At 39.7% G+C, this 20,830-nt stretch overlaps 2 protein-coding genes across 4 annotated transcripts in view; one reads left to right on the top strand and one right to left on the bottom strand.

Moving 5' to 3' along the window:
* Positions 1-3,630, top strand: part of paqr6 (progestin and adipoQ receptor family member VI) — an 86,447-nt gene extending 82,817 nt beyond the window's left edge. For all 3 annotated transcript variants that reach the window (XM_034174253.1, XM_034174255.1, XM_034174254.1), the window contains one exon: positions 788-3,630. In XM_034174253.1, the coding sequence (XP_034030144.1) occupies positions 788-1,056 (269 nt within the window). In that variant the 3' untranslated portion in view covers positions 1,057-3,630. The remainder of the gene's footprint in view (positions 1-787) is intronic.
* A 2,918-nt stretch (positions 3,631-6,548) lies between these two features.
* ntrk1 (neurotrophic tyrosine kinase, receptor, type 1) overlaps positions 6,549-20,830 on the bottom strand; it is a 137,659-nt gene continuing 123,377 nt past the window's right edge. The window contains 3 exon segments of the mRNA XM_034174252.1: positions 6,549-6,895; positions 10,967-11,125; positions 12,068-12,308. Of these exon segments, the coding sequence (XP_034030143.1) occupies positions 6,710-6,895; positions 10,967-11,125; positions 12,068-12,308 (586 nt within the window). The 3' untranslated portion in view covers positions 6,549-6,709.

The following is a 20,830-nucleotide window of genomic DNA, read 5'->3' as shown; positions in this document are numbered from 1 at the left end:
AATGATGTTTGCTCAGTAGTAAAAAAAAAAAAAAAGTTTCATCTGCTTTGACTGGATAGCATGTATCCTTAGCGCTTGGCATCACAGTTTATTGCAACTTGCATCTTTCCCAGAAGCTACTGTCATCTGAGCACTGATATTGATATTGCATGTGCTTATAGACAAAAACAAATGAGACAAAATTCAATTTATTATTCAATTAAACTGCAAATATATGAATTTTTTAACATTCATGAAACACTTCTCTAAACAAGGCCATAGGGTCACTGACCCTAAAGAGATTTCCTCCTTGGCACAGTGATCTATTTCTTTTTGTCTCTTTCTCTAAAATTGTATATAATAATCATTAGATTATTAATATATAAACAAAAATAAATTTAAGAAATATTACAATTTAAAAACAAATGCACCCGAACGTGATGACAGCTGCAACTGCTTAATGCTAACTTAACATTGAAAATGCCATAGACATGCTAACGTGTTAGCATCAGGATCTGGATTGTGAGCCGGATCACCACTAAAATTTAATCACTTGTTCCTCTTGTCATTTCTAACCACTCCTCAAAATCTGTTCAAAACCTTTTGAGTTATCCTGCTGACAAACAAACAAACGCGACTGAAAACATAACCGCCTTGGCAATAAAATTGTTGCTTCTAGATTGATTACTTTGGGTCTGGGAGTTCTTGGGTAATGAAACAAAAAGGTATATTTTGGGCAATGTCTTCTTGTATAAAGACATTTTGAAGTGCACTCACGCAGAATGTGACAGTTTTATCCTCACAACAGGCCACAGTCACCAGCTCTTCCACATCTGCGCAGTGGTGGGCACCCACTTCCAGATGGAGGGTGTGATAGCAGATATGATGTCCCGGAGGGTGTGGCTAATTTCCCAGGGAGCTTTGCCATCCTTCATGGGCACCATCAGTGTGCTGGTCCTCAGCCTTATACTCAATCTGGGCATCGTTGGCATTTTCAGCGCGCCTTTGCTCTGGAAGTCGTGCCATGTCACTGCTGCTCAGCTGCACACAACGCCGCAGGATTCCAAGGAGCTGTGAGGCAGTCTTCCCGCCAGGAGCTACTAAATGTGTGTTCCACTTTCCAAAGGAAAGCTTTGAGTCATTTGTTTGTCACAACTGCCTCTGTTTGAGGTGACTGTAACGGCTTGTGTTGTTTATCCCGTTTAAAGATGGTGTTTTTGATACATTCAGCACAAATACATTTTCTAAAATTGTTACACACTTAAAACATCTGTTGATGTGTTTACTCAGAAGCTGACAACCCAGGCACACTCCCTGAAACCTTTTTCTGACCTTACGTTAACTTTGTGTGAGAAGCTTAAAACTGATGTAGAAATGTCTAATTTATTTTTGAAGCTTGTCAGTGTGTGTTTAAAATAAAGATCTGGGCTGAAGGATGCAGGCTGTTGTAACACATCACATACGTGCCTTATTGTAGTTTTTATTATTATTATTTACACATACTCTTTATAAATGGGTCACTGCAGGTAATTGCACAATACTGGAAATCAATAGCCAAGCACTTAGTTTGGAGGGATGTTTGTTTTGTATTTTCATACATGAGGTCAGAATGTAAAGTTTGCTAACTGGACACTTTGTACGTTGTTGGTCAGTGCAGATGTTTTCGTTGGGTGCGACACATGATGCAGGTTGGATTTCTCACCATTTAGTCCACCTGTGGATTCCACTCTACAGAGAACACAGTTCATTTGCAGGTCAGTTCACTCTTCTGATTGGCTGCTATATTTTCAGCAAACAAATCTCTATGTGCCAAAAAGTAAATGACAGGTACTATTTTTATAACGTTACATTCCACTGACGACACTAGTCCCCAGTGACACGACAGGTTTTCTTATTCTTTAATTTCTCTGTTCCAGTTAAACTTTAAATTTACAATTTGTATCTAAATGGGTTTTTGTTGGGTTGGAGTGTATATATTAACATGATAATCTTGTTGGTGTTTCAGTATTTTCATATAAATCACTCCTTAAATAAGTTCATTGCCTGACAAGACTCTTTACCACCCAAATAATTTTTTGTTTTTTCTCTGATTAATATCCTTGTGAGTGGATCTGCTACGAATGAGACAACTAGAATTCTTTTCAAAAATTAATAAAATTGATGAGGATTATCATGGCTCATTTTGGTGTGTATGATGTATCATCCTTTGTCTAAACCGCTTATTCCGTTTAAGGGCCACAGGGGGACCGGAGCTGATCCCAGTGCTCATTGGGTGAGAGGCGGGTCCACCCTGCACAGGCTGCCAGTCTGTCATCATCCAGCAAACACATATTATTGAGTGATTTTAGAAATTCTGAAACAATTCTGTTGCTGTGCTAACATTCAGAAGACAGCTGTATTTCTGCGGTGGCTGGGAAGTGCAAAAACACTTTCACAAACAGCAGAACACTTTTACAAGAAGTCCTCAAACAAACTTACAAATTACAGATTCGGGTGGAAAGGGAATGTACTAAATGACAGACATTTCTCTTCCATCAGAATCTGTCATTTGTAAATTTGCTTCAGGACTTCTAGTAAAAGTGTTTTTGTACTTCCCACCCACTATATTTTCCAAAGCAAACTGCGTGGAAGTCTCATCTGTTTTTAAACGCATTTTAAAAACCACTCATGGCACAAATTTGTACTTAATTCCACTCTGCATGTCCACAGGAACAAAGAGCCTAACACACACCAAGTGTTTTAGCACGCTGTGGTCTCAAACCAGGTCCATTGAAGGCTGACAGGCTGCAGGTTTTCATTCCTACCGACCACACCGGCAGCTGGTTTCACTGACAGATTCCTTTCCGCTGCTCAGAATGTGTGTTTACATTTCACACCTGCCCCTTCTCAGCCCGGTCTGGATCAGGTTTGACATCACCAGTGCAGAGCGTTAGATAAAAGGGTAAGCGTACGTGAGTCTGGCTGAGAGAGACGGGGGCCGTGTTTAGGTGTGTGATAAAACGTGAGTACTTTTTAAAAAAATTATTATTAGGTTAGCCTGAAGAGTGTAAAATTTACAGATACATGCACATCACAGACAAAACAATTATCCCTATAACCTTTATTTTTCCTCTGCATTCGCCCCCATTTAATTCTGGGATTTCCCTCATTAATTGTTTCTGATTTTATTGTCCTTTGAGTTTTGGAACATGTTTATTTCAGATCAGCTGCTTTTTTGTTAACATCTCAGTCACTCTTGGTGCCTATTTGACACACAGTTCAATGCCGATACCTATTATTATTTATTTATCGACCAAAATAAGATTATACTGTTACTTTGAAGGCTCTCAAACAAAACTCACTGAACGAGATGAGTTTGTAATTAATAAAATAAATAAATAAATAAAGCCTCTGATGGCATCTGTGTGGTGAAGGATTATAGATGAGGTGAAATAAATGGACAAGGACAGGATGATTAATTTGTTTCAGCAAAAGTTTTTCAGTGTCAACAAATAATTGATTTCTCTTAATGTTTTATACTTTTTGATATAATGCCCTGCTTGTTCTTCTCTATATACATGTTTTCTCAATGTATAAATGTCAATTTTGTGTGTATAATTTGTAATATGCTACTAAATGTCTGTAATAAATTAGCCTTTTTCATAAATGTAATTCTTGTCATAAATGAGACTACTGCAAAGGTTCACATCCAAATTATGACATATGGCGAAGACGCTCCCACCCCCTCCCATTTTTAAAATTTAAATTTATTCTCGGTTATAGGGTTTGTCACCAGTGAACCCAGTGTGTTGTCCTTTGTGAAAGTGGCCACCAGAGGGCAGAGCGGCCTCGTGCTGTGATCTGCTTTTATTCCTCTAAAATAGGTTTGAGAGAGTCACACGCCAAACTGACAATTTTTTGTTTGTTTGTAACAATGTCAGGTGATGTGAAATTAATTGCATTTATACAAACCACTTTCAGGTGAAAAACATTAAAAGTGCTCTGTATAATCGCATTACAAGAAGACATCAGTAACAAGACACAAATTTAACAAAATTTAAAATTCAGCACCAAATGCAAACATCCAGTTGAACAAATAAGGGTAGAAGGTTTTTTTTTTTTTATAATAATGTTAGTCATAATTATCATCATGATGTGTGCTTGATTTGACTGGTTGTTTATCGTGCATTTGTTTCTTGCTATTTAAAAATTTATATCTGGAGCTCAAGCTTTTATCACTGTTGGAGAAACAAAATCAGACTTGTTTCACTGATTTAAAATCATAAGTTTGGGTAGCAGTGGTTTTGATTCATAGCTTTTATTGTACTGCAAAACATAAAAAAAAAAAGCTGCAAAATATCTACAAATGAGGAACAACCTTTGACCTTCTTAAAAATACTTTTTTGGTGGCAAGGAAATAAAGCAGCACCTAAATTGCAATCTTATCAATGTATTAAAAATTGGATTGATTTAATCAGACTTTTACAGTACCTGTATTATTCTGTGAAGAGTTTTTACGTTTTTAATTTAAAAAATTTGTTTTATTAGAATTATTGTTAAATTAGTTACGTAATTTGTATATTCAATGAAACTGAACCAAAAAAGGTATCATTTAACTTGTAATGTGAATGCTTGATCATTTCAAATTAGTTTTTCTGGTTGACTTGGGTGAGGGACTGGATTTTTATCAAAATTCTGAAATGCATAAAACGTAGCAAATGTGTATGAAAGGAGAAATGAATGGAAGCCGCAGACTACACACATAAAATAAGGTTAGACCTTACTTGTGTGAAGTGCCTTGAGGCAACCTTGTTGTGATTTGGCGCTATGAAAATGAATTGAAATTGAAAATATTGCTCAAAGGTTAAACAATGTCTGATTGTAATCAACAAATGTCATTAATTCTGATTTATTTCTGTCACTTTTTGTCAGCGTTTAGTAGAAAATTGTCCTCGTATGTTTAATGGCTGCTGAATCATAGGACGTTTTATTTAAGTGACACTGGGCAGTATGCACAGTGTCACTAGTGATTCTATTAGCAGGAATAAGAATTACAAATCAATATCCTGAGTGCATGCATTATACAACAGGGTGGAAAATTAGCAAGGAAAGTTTGCCTTTGTCCACCTTGAATAGTTTTTTTTTTTTTTTTTTTTTTTTTAAATGGTCCCATTTTCAGCCCTAATTGTAATCCTGCATAATATGTTACTGGGTAAAAACCACAAATGAAAGCCTTAAAGGATAACTAGGACAAACATGATACAGCTAATCCTATCTGGTCACAATCAGCTTGTAGACAAAAGGGCAGACACAAGTCCTCCAAGTGTTTTCATCCACTGTACTACGCCAGAGGAGGCAGAGTGAGAAAGGATGATAGCATTACTCAAAATCCATTACCACTCCCTGGAGACGCTCCTCACACGGAGTGGGCCTGGAGGAGGAGGACGAGGGGGCTGTGCACGGTGTTTGTTTGCTGGAGGGCTGCAGAAGGCAATATGAAACTTGATTATTCCCTTTTCAATAAGGGTCTACTGAGCATCCCATGGAGACAATGCAGGTTGCTGATTAGGTTGTCAAAATAATAGAAGCCTACTCTGTCCGCTTGTTAAGGCGCCTAACTTTAAGCCGAGTCGAATCATTGTTCCTGCTGAAGTGAAGTGAAATGATGGATCGACTGAAGCAGAGTAACGTTTTTTTAAAATCAACTTTATTTTAAAGGCAGACAATATACAAAGTGCTGGAGTAACAATACTTGAAGATATATATAGAGATTTTTTTCAACATTAATACATAGTATGTACACGCTATTTACACTTAAAGGCATCGCAGCTGTTTATACACTAAATGGCCCATATGAATTTAAACATTTGAACATTTTTGTGTGTGTTTTATTCATGTCCCTTCATCTATGGTCTCAGTTTCAGTGCCATCTGTTTGACTCTCTTTAATCCATCTGGCACTTCTCAAAACCTCAGTGTGTCATCTGCTTGTCCACCTTCTGGACCAAATTTCACTGCTGCACTGTTATTGTGAAGCTTGTTCCAGCATCATGAAATCAGGCAAATGTTCACACTATTATTTGACAAGAGTTGAGGACTTGTAAATGTAAACACAGCAGATAATGTAGTAGGAAACACCTTCACTGCTAAGTCACATCCATGACACACATCAGCTTAGTAAAACAAAGAACTCAGCTTTAGAAGGCTTTGGTGTATATCTATTGAAAACTTTTTAAATAACTGTATAGAACAAAACTTCAATGCAAAGCCAGTGGTTGTCCACGTCTCACTGAAGTGTCCACTTTTTAAATCATCTCGTTAACTTTTGGTGGCTCAAATTTTACCTCTGCTGAAAACACCGCAGGGAGTCAGCGTCTGAGCTAATGCCAAGGCTGTGCACGTCCCACTGTCACTCCTCTACTGATTTAGATAGGCATTAGACACTTTGGTAAACATTTGACAAGATTCCAGAGAAATCTTGGGGGTTGAGGTTGCACTGGGATGAGGCAAAAGTAAAGTGGATGGGTTGCTGCAGTCTGTCCGTTCAGTCCATTGAGCTTTATGAACTGACATGTTGAGGTGCATGACATGAAATCATCTGAGTGTAGAAGGATATGACCTTCTTTTAAACTAGAACCATAACAACTCTGATTTCATAAGAACATCAGCAAAGAGCAACAGAATCCAAGGAGCAACTTTTGTTACAAATGAAAACCCCGACCACTGACCTCCCCCAGCCCCAGCTGTCCCATCTACCCCAGAATGTCGAGGTATACTGGAGGATTCTTGACCAAAGCCAACAGGCGGCTGTGGATGTCCTTTATGACCATCCTCTGCTGTGGCTCTCGCTGCCAGCAACCCTGCATCAGCAGGTAGACCTCCTTTGGGCAAGTGCGAGGTCTCTCCAGCTCACGACCCTGAGTAATGCACTCGATGGCCTATAGGGGAGGAATTTAAAATAAGATAACAGAAGAAGGACAAAGAAGAGATGCACGAGAAGAACAACAGAACACTCAGAGAGTCCATAAGGACCAATAGACTGTTGAAGAGAAGGTTGAGTTGGTACATTTCTGACACTTGAGGCCTGATCTCACTTTCACAGATTTTCATCCTGCAATGTCGCTCTGTAAATATGCCAACCTGGCTTACAAAGATCCTGGTTGACCATGAATGTGATCTAGCACACGGTTTGATGATGTAAAGCCCTGGACTTGTACCATGTGATTTCTGGAAAATAAATAATTGGAGCACATCAGTAGTGTATCTTTTTGGCACAACTATGGCTCTTGTGGAGAATCTCCTGATGTCACAACATGTACTGTAAGACATTACGAACTGCAAAGAATTCAGAGTTTGTGACAGAATAAAGGAACATCTTGATGCTGTGGTGGCATTTTCAAGATTAAAGCAATTCATTAATTTCAGATAAATGCTGACATATACAGGTGAGAATGGGGGGGCACTTTTTGAGTTAAGTGCTTTATTTAGAATTAAATGTTATTAAATCAATAAATCACTGTACCAAAACCAGACACCTTTGAGCAGAGCCAGTCTAAAGGACTAGCTCTGACACTAATTGACTAATGAAGTTCACACACACTTGAATCTAAATCTCTGTGGAGCGACTAATCTGCGCCGCTCTCCATGAAACCCTGGTGTTGACCTCGTCCTCATCCAATCAGCAGAAGAGGCCTCTTCATGCCAAAATGACCTGTCAATCAGCCTCACAGCATAATGTTGGTCCAAAATGGCTGTTGTCAGGATTTTAGGGATGATTTATCTGCACTCCGACATGTTTAGGCATTGTGATATTTTCACCTGTCTCTCATTGGCCGAGACAGATTAGATTAACAAGGTTAAAGCTCATTGGCCCTACGCAAAAATGAAAGCCAATCAAATTAGAATTGAGTGCGAGGGAAAACTGATCTACCTTGTGTTGAAAGCAGAGATGGTTTGAGTCTGTAATAGCGGCGCTGTGGTCACAGCGGAGTCCCACTTCTTCATGCTCAGGCTGAAAAGGCCAGACTGTATGGCCCTAATTCCCACCTAATTATCCATTAGTGTCAGAGCGCACCAAACTTCAGGAACGTCTCCTCGACAGTGGATACAACATCTGAAAACCTACGTCATACAAATAAACTGACTCAAACACGTAGGGGGGTTGATTTTAAGACAAAGTCAGGATGTGTGTCAGCGCTGACTGAACAAATTTAACACTTAAACAGGAAAGTTGCAGTCAGCAGCACCCCTCTGTTTCTTTTTATATTTTAAAATTTTACATTTTAACATCTGGTGACACGGTGGATTAGTGGTTAGCACTGTTGCTTCATAGCAAAAAGGTCCTGGGATCACTTCCCAACTGGTCCTTTCTGTGTGGAGTTTGCATGTTCTTCCCATGTTTGTGTGGGTTCCTTCCGGGTGCTCCGGCTTCCTCCCGCTTCCAAAGACATTTAGGACAGGTCACAAGGATTAGGTCACCTGGAAACTTTAAATTGACCGTAGCTGTGAATGTGTTTGTCGATCATTGTGACAGGCTGACATCCTTTCCACAGTGTAGCCCGCCTCTCACCCACATTCAATGTTCAAACTGATAAACTTTATTGTTTTTGTGCAAATATTTTCTCATTTTGAAATGGATGCCTGTGACAAAAAACTTTTTCAAAAAAGTTAGGACGGGGCAACAAAAGACTGGGATAGTTGAATGCTCAAAGAACACCTAATTGGAAACAGGTGAGTGTCATGATTGGGTATAAAAGGAGCATCCCCAAAAGGCTCAGCCATTCACAAGCAAAGACGGGGTGAGGATCACCACTTTGTGAACAACTGCATGAAAAAAGGACAATGTTGGTGGGATTCCATCATCTACAGTCCATAATATAACCAGAAGATTCAGAGAATCTAGAGAACTTTCTACAGCAAGGCCGAAAACCAACATTGAATGCCCGTGACCTTTGATCCCTCAGGTGGCATTGTATTAAATACCGACATCGTTGTAAAGGATCTTACCGCATAGGCTCAGGAACACTTCAGAAAACCATTGTCAGTTAACACAGTTCGTCGCTACATCTACAAGTGCAAGTTAAATCTCTACCATGCAAAGCGAAAGCCATACATCTAGAAACGCTGCCGCCTTCTCTGGGCCTGAGCTCATTTGAAATGGACAGACGCAAAGTGGAAAAGTGTGCTGTGGTCTGATGAGTCCACATTTCAAATTGTTTTTGGAAATCATGGACGTCGTGTCCTCTGGACAAAAGAGGAAAAAGACCATCCAGATTGTTACCAGCGCAAAGTTCAAAAGTCAGCATCTGTGATGGTATGGGGGTGTGTTAGTGCCCATGGCATGGGCAACTTACACATCTGTGATCACATCAGGGACGTCCCTGCTTATTTCAGCAAGACAATGCCAAGCCACATTCTGCACGTGTTACAACAGCGTGGCTTCTTAGTAAAAGAGTGCGGGGTACTAGACTGGCCTGCCTGAAGTCCAGACCTGTCGGCCATTGAAAATGTGTGGCACATTATGAAGCACAAAATATGACAACGGAGACCCCAGACCGTTGAACAACTGAAGTTGTACATCAAGCAGGAATGGGAAAGAATTCCACCTACAAAGCTTCAACAATTAGTGTCATCAGTTCCCAAACGCTTATTGAGTGTTGTTAGAAGGAAAGGTGATGTAACACAGTGGTAAACATACCACTGTCCCAGCTTTTTTGAAACGTGTTGCAGGCATCCATTTCAAAATGAGCAAATATTTGCACAAAAACAATAAGTTTATCAGTTTGAAACATTAAATATCTTGTCTTTCTGGTGTATTCAATTGAATATAGGTTGAAGAGGATTTGCAAATCATTGTATTCTGTTTTTATTTACATTTTACACAACGTCCCAACTTCTTTGGAATTGGGGTTGTACATTAACAATGGCTTCTTCTGCTGAAATTGGTGCCAAACTGCCTCTGATGTTTCCCATTTGGGCAGCTCGTGTGAGTGTGGGGAAAAAAAAACCCATCCAAAAGTCGTTTCATCTAAGTGCATCCAATGTAAAGTGCAAGGACATCAAAATTGCAATAATCCATCCCACCTCACAGGTGTGAGATATCAAGATGCTGATTAGATAGCATGATTATTGCACAGGTGTGCCTTAGGCTGGCCACAATAAAAGGCCACTCTGAAATGTGCAGTTTTGCCTAATTGGTGGGGTTTTTTTGGGGGGGGTCAGAATACCAGTCAGTATCTGGTGTGACCACCATTTGCCTCATGCATTGCAACACATATACTTTGCAGAGTTGATCAGCAGCCAGACACCATCAAATGTGAGCATTTGCCCATTCAAGTCGGTTATGACAACGAACTGCAATCAGGATGTGACCCTGATGAGAACGATGAACATGCATATGAGCTTCCTTGAGATGGTTTCTGACAGTTTGTGCAGAAATTCTTTGGTTCTGCAAACTAATTGTTGCAGCAACTGTCTGGGTGGCTGGTCTCAGATGATCTTGGAGGTGAACATGCTGGATGTGTAGGTCCTGGGCTGGTGTGGTTACATGTGGTCTGAGGTTGTGACGCTGGTTGGATGTACTGCCAAATTCTCTGAAAAGCCTTTGGAGACGGCTTATGGTAGACATTCCTACAGTCAGCATACTAATTGCATACTCCCTCAAAACATGCGACATCTGTGGCATTGCGTTGTGTGATCAAACTGAACATTTCAGAGTAGCCTTTTATTGTGGCCATCCTAAAGCACACCTGTGCAATAATCATGCTGTCTAATCACCATCTTGATATGCCACATCTGTGAGGTGGGATGGATTGTCTTGACAATGAAGACATGCTCACTAACATAGATTTAGACAGATTTGTGAACAGTATTTGAGAAAAATAGTTATTTTGTGTATGTAGAAAAGGGAGCAAAAACAAAAGTGTTGTGTTTCTATTTTTGTTGTGTGTGTGTGTTCGTGTGTCTCATTGTGGCACCAACCACCTTTGATGGCTGCGTAAAAGACTCACCTCACTGTTAGACAGTTGGTACCAGGGCTGCTTGCCGTAGGTGAAGATCTCCCAGAGGACCACGCCAAAGCTCCAGATGTCACTCTCCGTGGTAAACTTTCTGTACATAATGCTCTCTGGGGGCATCCAGCGGATTGGCAGCATCGTACGCCCTCCCACCTGACCATAAACACAACGCTGTACTGCCACTGCCTGAATGCTTTTAATAATCACTAAAAGTTGGATACCAGTGTGAAGTAAACTTTAGGTGATTTTATTTATCAGCAGTACCCCCCCCCCCACACACACACACCTCTGATTCCTATTCATAATCAATCAAACTCAAAGTTATTTCTCATCCTATTTGTAACTATCTGAACAAGGACCTAAATTGAAGTTGACCAGACAATCACTCACCAAAAACCAAGAATTGTTGCAAAACTACACAACACACCAGAAGTACTAACACAAAAAGAGGTTTCTGCCAGAGGACTTTAACTGCATCACTGCATGTGATGTAAATTTATTTACTTCTATTATTTGCATTATTTATGATTTTACTGTTAAGATAGTTGTATTTTTATTATTTCATCTGCACTGTATTTAACCCCTACCGCCCACCTCATTTTGGCTTGTCAGTATCTCACAAATAAAAAGTGAAATTTCCCATCAATGGGATATACAGGCTTAGTAGTTGTTAATAGTTAAAGTCCTTTGACAGAAACATCTGTTTGTGTTGTGAGTACTTCCTTTGTGTTGTGGAGCTTTGAAACACATATTGCATGCGTTGGCCTTCTTGGTCTTCAAAGTGTTTTCCCACTTATCCAGTTGAATTCTTCAGTTTTTTTTCCTTTGAATTCTCAAATGCTGAATAAATCCCTTGGAAAGGAAAACCAACAAGAAGTCCAGTTGTTGTAAACTTCTTGCTATCTTTTATCTGGATGACTGGGAACCTTCAATGAGATATTGCAATTCAACTAAAGATACTCATGAGTTTTGTTTCCTGTCGCTGATTTTCTTATATAAACCAAAGTCAACCAACTACTAAAAAACAAGTTCACTTGTCAACACAGATAGGTCACTGTCTATCATATGTTGAATTCTCTGCGATTTTGTCCTTACCCGATAGTAATCTGTGCTGTAGATGTCTCGAGACATGCCGAAGTCACCGATTTTGACTACCAGACCTTCACCCACTAGGCAGTTGCGTGTTGCCAGGTCACGGTGGACGAAGTGCAGCGATGCCAGGTAGACCATTCCTGAGGCAATCTGGGCAGCAATGTGCAGCATCTGTGGAAGTGTGAGTTGACCCAGTGGGGGGATCTTTGTCTCCTCCAGAATACAAGCATCAGGACCATGAGCTCTGGATGAGACGCAAACGTGAGAAAGTTATTTCTTTATTTATAGAACAAAGTGCTTCATTTCTGTACAATATTGTATTTGGATTTGTAACAGACACATAATGGTTAGCACAAGTGTTGTAGTACTTTAATCCAGTCTTGGTCGTAGTTTAGTCTCACCATGTCCAAAGAGTCCATCTTCAGTCAATGTCATGCACTCCTATGTCCCAAAGTTTGGTCTTGACTTTGGGGACTCAGGAATGCATGAGACTGAGCCAAGACCAAAACTGGACTTGGTACAACAACATTAGTTGGTACTAGATAGTACTGTGAAAGATTTCAAAACTGTGAAGTCTTAACACTGCATAACACAAGATTCTGCATGTGTGTAAAACAAAATTCAAAATACTAAATAGGGCCACAGTGGTCACTGGGCAAGATCTGAACACCACAAGACGGCAGTCTCTTGCAGGGCCACATACAGACAGACAAACTCATTCACCCCTACGGTCTGTTCAAAGTTTTCAGTCCACCTAACCTGCCTGTCTTTGGAAGTGGGAGGAAGCCTGGAGCACCTTAAGGGAACCCACACAAATAGGGAGAGAACCAGGTCAGAAGTGATCCTAGGACCTCCTCATTCTGAGACAGCAGTGTTAACCTCTAAGCCACACTGACCAAAATGATAACATTCTTTTATTGGCAGATCGTTTGGGATCCCTTGGATCACACTGTATGTATGGGATAATTTGGAAAAATTGGATCAAAACATACTGTAGCTGTCACAATCTGGCACTTATTTTCCCTTTAAAGGTTATCATCAAAACTTCAGGTCTTTCAGAGTCCACTTGGTTGTCAATTAGATCAGACCTAAATCTGTTCAGTGTAATGAGCTGTGTTGTGTTACTGTCTCAGGTCTGTCATTTATGCCCGTCAACACTGTTATGTGATTGCTGTCAGATGAGTCAGAACAGCAAATTCTGTTCTTCTCTGAGGACTCTAAACACACAAAATCAAATTTAAAAAAATTATATTTTTAATAATTTATGTATATATTAGATTTGGCTCCTCCAGATATGGTTTAGGTCGTTTTCACTAAGTGTCACGGTTCACGTTCTGTTGTCATTTCTGTGTTGCTGTTTCTTCTAATGTTAATCTCCTTCATGTTATATTTCTTGTGTTTACCCGATGTTTCATGCTCTTAGTGATAATTTTACTCCAGCTGTTTGTTGGTAGCTTTCATTCCTGGGCACTGAGCTTTCTGGTTTCATGTGCATGCTGACTTCTGTTTAAGTGAGTGAAGCCTTCTTGCTCACACAGAAAGCATGCTAGTGGCGATCATTGGCATCCTGCACTCACTGCCGATCCTAGCGTTTCGTGTGCATGCCATTTGACCACTGTGTATGTGTGCCGTTCAGTGGCACTTACCATAACATCGTCTGTTGTTTTGTGGCCAGTCTTTTATTGACTTTATTTCAGTTTTCTTCCACATCCACTTGATGGATTTGGAGTTTCTGAATAACCTGATGCTTTCCAGCCTGTCACACAGACAGCGTGTGCGTAGCAAATTAGTAGCTTGTCAGGTGTGTCCGCATTATAAGTGAAGTTTAGTGGAGAATGTTTTGAACATAAGCAAAACACTCGCCACATTCTGGGAAATTCTGTCAACCATGTGGTGTTGTGTGACGTTATGGCAGATAGTGGTGAGTTGGGTGGCGAGTGCTACATGGATCTATAAAGGCCACACACATGCCTTCTGTGTGAGACAGGTTTTATGCAATATTTAAGTATAGCAAATACTTACATGCCAGATGGTCTTGTTTGAATACCTGGGCCCGGTTTCCTAAAGCAGTCTAATCTTGTTTAGTCAACGTTAGTCATTGCATAAAGCGCTTAGTCAGCTAACGTTTTGCATTACCTATGTAAAGTTTTTAGCCTGGTACAGAGGAGGCTAATCTTATTTTAGTAGACAAAACCTAAGTGTCTTACCTCAAAAATGGCAGCTATTATGTACCACCACTTGATGGAACACCCCTATGAGCACCCCTACATCTCCAACTACCGACCTCCAGTGCCTTCTTATTTGTTCTGAGTTTAACCTTCCATCTTTCAGACTTCTTACATGGTATGTTTGATTCCAGTTTATGGACCTTCTGATAACTGGATCCTCTATTTGCTACTACCCCTCACAGACACTGTTAATTTTGTACCGAACCCATGCTTGTGTTACTGAAGACAGCATTGCTTATTTTTACCCAGATCTCATTCAGAATGGACTCCTGCTGTTAGCTGTTCTTCTTGCCTCAGCCTAACAGTAAAAGTAAAAATAGAGACTGCTTCAACTTTCCTTCAGTGTTGTTTTCTGCTCAAGCCTCTCCAACTGTGCAACAACCATTGCAACCAAAAACACAAACTGTTATGGGAAAAGACCAGATATGACAGAGTCTCATTTAAGTTACTGCTCACTGTTACAGCTGGTAATGTGAGTGGAGCATCAGAAAAGATCAACTGTGACAGCTGTGACCATTCTCACAGCACTTACCTTTACAGAGATCACATCTGATTCCTTTATAACACCTCATATACAACCCAAGGCAATAATTATGGAATCACCGGCCTCGGAGGATGTTCATTCAGTTGTTTAATTTTGTAGAAAAAAAAGCAGATCACAGACATGACACAAAACTAAAGTCATTTCAAATAGCAACTTTCTGGCTTTAAGAAACACTATAAGAAATCAAGAAAAAAATTGTGGCAGTCAGTAACGGTTACTTTTTTGGACCAAGCAGAGGGAAAAAAATATGGACTCACTCAATTCTGAGGAATAAATTATGGAATCACCCTGTACATTTTCATCCCCAAAACTAACACCTGCATCAAATCAGATCTGCTCATTAGTCTGCATCTAAAAGGAGTGATCACACCTTGGAGAGCTGTTGCACCAAGTGGACTGACATAAATCATGGCTCCAACACGAGAGATGTCAATTGAAACAAAGGAGAGGATTATCAAACTCTTAAAAGAGGGTAAATCATCATGCAGTGTTGCAAAAGATGTTGGTTGTTCACAGTCAGCTGTGTCTAAACTCTGGACCAAATACAAACAACATGGGAAGGTTGTTAAAGGCAAACATACTGGTAGACCAAGGAAGACATCAAAGCGTCAAGACAGAAAACTTAAAGCAATATGTCTCAAAAATCGAAAATGCACAACAAAACAAATGAGGAACAAATGGGAGGAAACTGGAGCCAACGTCTGTGACCAAACTGTAAGAAACCGCCTAAAGGAAATGGAATTTACAAACAGAAAAGCTAAACGAAAGCCATCATTAACACCTAAACAGAAAAAAACAAGGTTACAATGGGCTAAGGAAAAGCAGTCGTGGACTGTGGATGACTGGATGAAAGTCATATTCAGTGATGAATCTCGAATCTGCATTGGGCAAGGTGATGATGCTGGAACTTTTGTTTGGTGCCGTTCCAGTGAGATTTATAAAGATGACTGCCTGAAGAGAACATGTAAATTTCCACAGTCATTGATGATATGGGGCTGCATGTCAGGTAAAGGCACTGGGGAGATGGCTGTCATTACATCATCAATAAATGCACAAGTTTACATTGATATTTTGGACACTCTTCTTATCCCATCAATTGAAAGGATGTTTGGGGATGATGAAATCATTTTTCAAGATGATAATGCATCTTGCCATAGAGCAAAAACTGTGAAAACATTCCTTGCAAAAAGACACATAGGGTCAATGTCATGGCCTGCAAATAGTCCAGATCTTAATCCAATTGAAAATCTTTGGTGGAAGTTGAAGAAAATGGTCCATGACAAGGCTCCAACCTGCAAAGCTGATCGGCAACAGCAATCAGAGAAAGTTGGAGCCAGATTGATGAAGAGTACTGTTTGTCACTCATTAAGTCCATGCCTCAGAGACTGCAAGCTGTTATAAAAGCCAGAGGTGGTGCAACAAAATACTAGTGATGTGTTGGAGCGTTCTTTTGTTTTTCATGATTCCATAATTTTTTCCTCAGAATTGAGTGATTCCATATTTTTTTCCCACTGCTTGGTCTAAAAAAGTAACCGTTACTGACTGCCACAATCTTTTTCCCTGATTTCTTATAGTGTTTCTTAAAGCCAGAAAGTTGCCATTTGAAATGACTTTAGTTTTGTGTCATGTCTGTGATCTGCTTTTTTTCTACAAAATTAAACAACTGAATGAACATCCTCCGAGGTCAGTGATTCCATAATTTTTGCCAGGGGTTGTATGAGTAACTGAAAAAAAATCTGACCTGGATATTTACAATACACAATGAAAGGCATCAGAGGGTTGATGCAAACCCTGCACACTGGGAATATATCCATGTCTGATAGAGCATGTTACCAATCAATCACAAATACTTTTCTGATCATATAAACTTAAGATCATTTCTTTAGCCTAATAGGGCAGCACAGTCTCATTTGGGGGCGTGCACTAAAGGGGTCAAATACGACGCATATGACGTAATTTCTCTACTCTCTGGGTACAAACCACAGCATTTTCAATGGGGTTTTAGCAAATTACACGCAAACAAAGTGAAAATGCAAAGAAAAAGTGACAATGCGGAGGGAAAAGTGGACATGTGTTGCAGTTTGTTTATGATCCAGAGCACAAACGTGTTGAGGTGGTTTTGCAGGCGAGAGAATGGAGCTGCTCTGGTTAGCTGTGTAGGCTACAACTTACCGACATGATGTCTTCTACCTCTTCGCCTTTTCTTCTCCACCGGGAACCAAAAAACCAAACCGTACATCATTTATCCGTGTGAAGTTATGATGCATATATATTAAATGGAGGTCCCCGTAAGTGGTCAAATCCCGCAATATCACGGAGGGTTCAAACGAGACTACGGTCTCCTATTGGTTGTTGAGATACAGCAGAAAATATGTTTTTTGTTTTGTTTTTGCACCATTTTTGTTGGCCATGACCTTCACATCTGACCCTCACCAGAAGTTTATCATCTTGTGAAATCTGCCCAAGTAATATTCCCACCAAGTTTGATGAAAATCCGTCTTGTTGGGTTTTTGTTCGTTTCTTTGTTTTTTAGTATCTTGTTCTCTCCCTCTCCCTCTCTCTCTCTCTCTCTCTCTCTCTCTCTCTCTCACACATACACACACACACACACACACACACACACACACACACACACACACACACACACACACACACACACACACACACACACACACACACACACACACACACACACACAGGACAGATTACAATACCCTGCTTTGCTGCTGTGTTGGCAAGCAAAGGAAAAAGTTATAAAGGATAAAGATATGTCATATGCAGGCAAAAACAACTGATTCAGGTCTCTTCAGATGGGAATGTGAACACTGCCATATTCATTCCAAGAAAGATGAAAATTATGAATTGCATAATGCTGGAAGCACAGAGCCACTTGAAAAAAAAGGAGAGATGGTGCTTTGTCCTAAAATATTTGTGTAAAACGTTAATTTGAAATGAAACCAACTCAAATAAGGATACAATACAGTGAAGTTGAGCTGTATTGGCAGAATAAATGCTGGTAACATTAAAAAACGAGAGAACTGTGTTCGTAGAGCGCAAACCTCCATCACCACTAGTTTCCAATTTCACAAAATTTTACCTTGGAAAACATTTTCAAGGTCAGAGTCCTGTTAGAAGTGGCTTTTCATAAGGTAAAATATAATACAAAAAACATAGATCAAAAGGGCTTTTCAATGTTAATATCAAACATCTGCTAAATCTGCAATACAGATCAGATGCGGATCAAACTTAGTCTGTTAAGTGTAGTGTTCAGTGTCTGCAGAGTGCCAGTTTTCACCTCATTGTCACAAATGACTGTGATTGGGGCATGTTTGATTAAGATATACTGTAAAATATACATTACATGCGGTTTTCATTGTTAACTTTAAATGTCCACAAAATCCGGAATCTGGATCAGATCCGGATCAAACTTAAGTCAGGTGACAGTGAGTGCCAGTGTGCACCTCACTTTCAAATACGAGTGTAATTGTGGAATGTTTTGATTAATATAATTAAAATATACATTTAATGGGATTTTCATTGTTAAATGTAAATGACCACAAAGTCTGTAATCTGGATCAGATCCGGATCAAACTTTGTCAGTCGATAAAAGATGCCATCCTACATAATGCTCTCAAATATAAAAGAATCTTTCAGAAAATTTGTTCAATGTTAAAGATAGGGATTTTTCCATTTTTCCAAGATTTTTCCTGACTTGGACCTATGACCTTGAAAATTCAATCACTTCTTGCCTATCAGTATATGAATCGTCAGTAAAAATTTCATAACGATATATGAAAAATTGTGGGCTCCAGGCTGTTCACGAACAGACAAACAAACAGGGGTTAAAACAAAACAAAGAGCATAGATGTTTTCCATCCATCCATCCATCCGACCCACTTGAGTACCCAGCTGTGAGTTCCATTTGTATTGTGTTTGTTTCCTCTAATTTACTGCTCCAGGAGATGAAATCCTGACTGATGTGAAAAACATAAAGAGAGCCGGCTGAACAGGACTGCCTACTCTTCTCCATTAGCTGTTCAGATTAATACAGTACGATGGATTGGTCCTCCAGGATGTTGGTAACTATGGCATCGACCTTATGTGACCTGAAGGACAATGACCTCAGTCTGCAATCTGCAGATTGAACATTTCTGACATGTATGAGATCTTGAAAGCATTACAGACACGATCAGAGTGACCAATGCCGTAATAAAGTCGAGGATAATCGGAAACATAAGGCTTGCAATACGCCTACAATCGATTTGGAATAATGCGATTCAGAGATGGCGTGCACACTGACGTTCAACAGTTGTATGGGATCATAAACACCCACTGTGACTTCTTACTCTGGCCTAAATGAGCAAATCACTAATCACTGACGATGTGTCTCCATCTATCCTAATATGTCTCCTCTCCACTTTGTCCCCTCCATACAAGGGAAGTTGTCTATACAGTCAGTATTAGTTTAAAAGGCAGGTGGCAGGGTGGGAAAGCAGCTGCATTGTGGGGCCATCAGTCGGCTCATACGTGCTGTCTGCTCAAAATGCGATTTCCATCCATTCGTGAACATATATCTCCGTCTGGGTGTTGGACTCTTTTCAGTCCCAGTCTGTCTCCCGTGGAGGACACCTGGCAGACGGCATCATCTCTGCCTCATCTCATCCTTCTTCACTGTTCACATACTTTCCCAGGTGCCAAGTGTGTACTTAGAAGTCATTGAAATTACTGGAATAATATGTTTTCATTTGGTATACATTCAAAAGGTCCATGGTAATGACATTACAGTTCAATCAAAGTCATAATTTCAATCATAACCATCTTGACATGTCTGGTTAGCTGTGTTATTATGTGTGGACGCTGGCGGATTGGTTTTTACAGTTAAAGATCAAACTACACACCTTTTAAGGCAGCTCATAGAGGTCATCAGCTGTCTTCAAAACTGATATTAACTTTGTCACCAAAAATATCCCGCTGAGATGATGTATTGAAAAAAAGACTTTTTGAGCTCTAAAAAGAACACCGTTCCTGCAAATAGAAAGAAGCTGCTGAAATGCATTTTAAACCCTGGACATTTTTTTTTAAACTAGACAAGGTCCCTACAAATTGTTTGCTCATCAAGTCAGAGTATAGAACACTGACGAGTTGAGGTATGAGGGAGGGAGGATGATGACCAGTCAACTGACACAACAGGGAGCAACTGGACCATCCTGATGAGTTGCGGTATCTGGTTTGGGATAACACAACAGCAAATTAGAGACTATATGGACATACGACTTCCTTGCTTGGAGTATAAGAGAAATAAGTGAATTGCAGTGGAGGAATTGTCTTACGAATTATTGATGTGTGAGAGCTGCAAAGGCATTTGAGTATGCTACTGAGCATCGGCACTGAAAGAATTGGGTAATGTGAATAGGTGTGGGATGAGCGCATTATGTCTGAATGGGATTTTTCTGCCTCAAATATGTATGCAGTCTATATGGGAGCTTTTGAACTTCAGAACATCCTTGTGGTATATGGGACAGGTTGGAGGTGCATGAGGGTTTGGATGAAAACTCAACTCTCAACTCAACCTTTATTTTTAAAGCATGTTTAAAATGACAGCAGTCAACCAAAGTGCTGTACATAATTAAAAAATTAGCACCAAGTTACCCCCAATCGTAAATAAATAAATTAAAAATAACAATAAAATTGCAACAGGCAAAAAACAAAACAAAACAACAACAAAATCAAATAAAGCACAAAGTAAGATAAAGAATAAAAAATAATGAGAAATAATGTCATTTGATTTAATTTAATTCATTTATTTTATCTGCATAGCGCCAAATCACAACAAAGCTGCCTTAGGCGTATTGTTGTGAAGGTGTCGTAGCACGGACCCACAACAGGGGGCGCAAATGAACGGACAATGACTAAACCAAAAGGTAACAATTTAATGTTGTGACGCTACACAACGAAAAGACACAGAAAATATGCACAGTCAATTAGCACCAGGTG

The sequence above is a fragment of the Thalassophryne amazonica genome, chromosome 7 (genome assembly GCF_902500255.1).
Source record: "Thalassophryne amazonica chromosome 7, fThaAma1.1, whole genome shotgun sequence".
Taxonomy (NCBI): Eukaryota; Metazoa; Chordata; class Actinopteri; order Batrachoidiformes; family Batrachoididae; genus Thalassophryne; species Thalassophryne amazonica.
The sequence above is the reverse complement of the archived record's forward strand: the minus strand, read 5'-3'. Positions and strand labels throughout refer to the sequence as shown.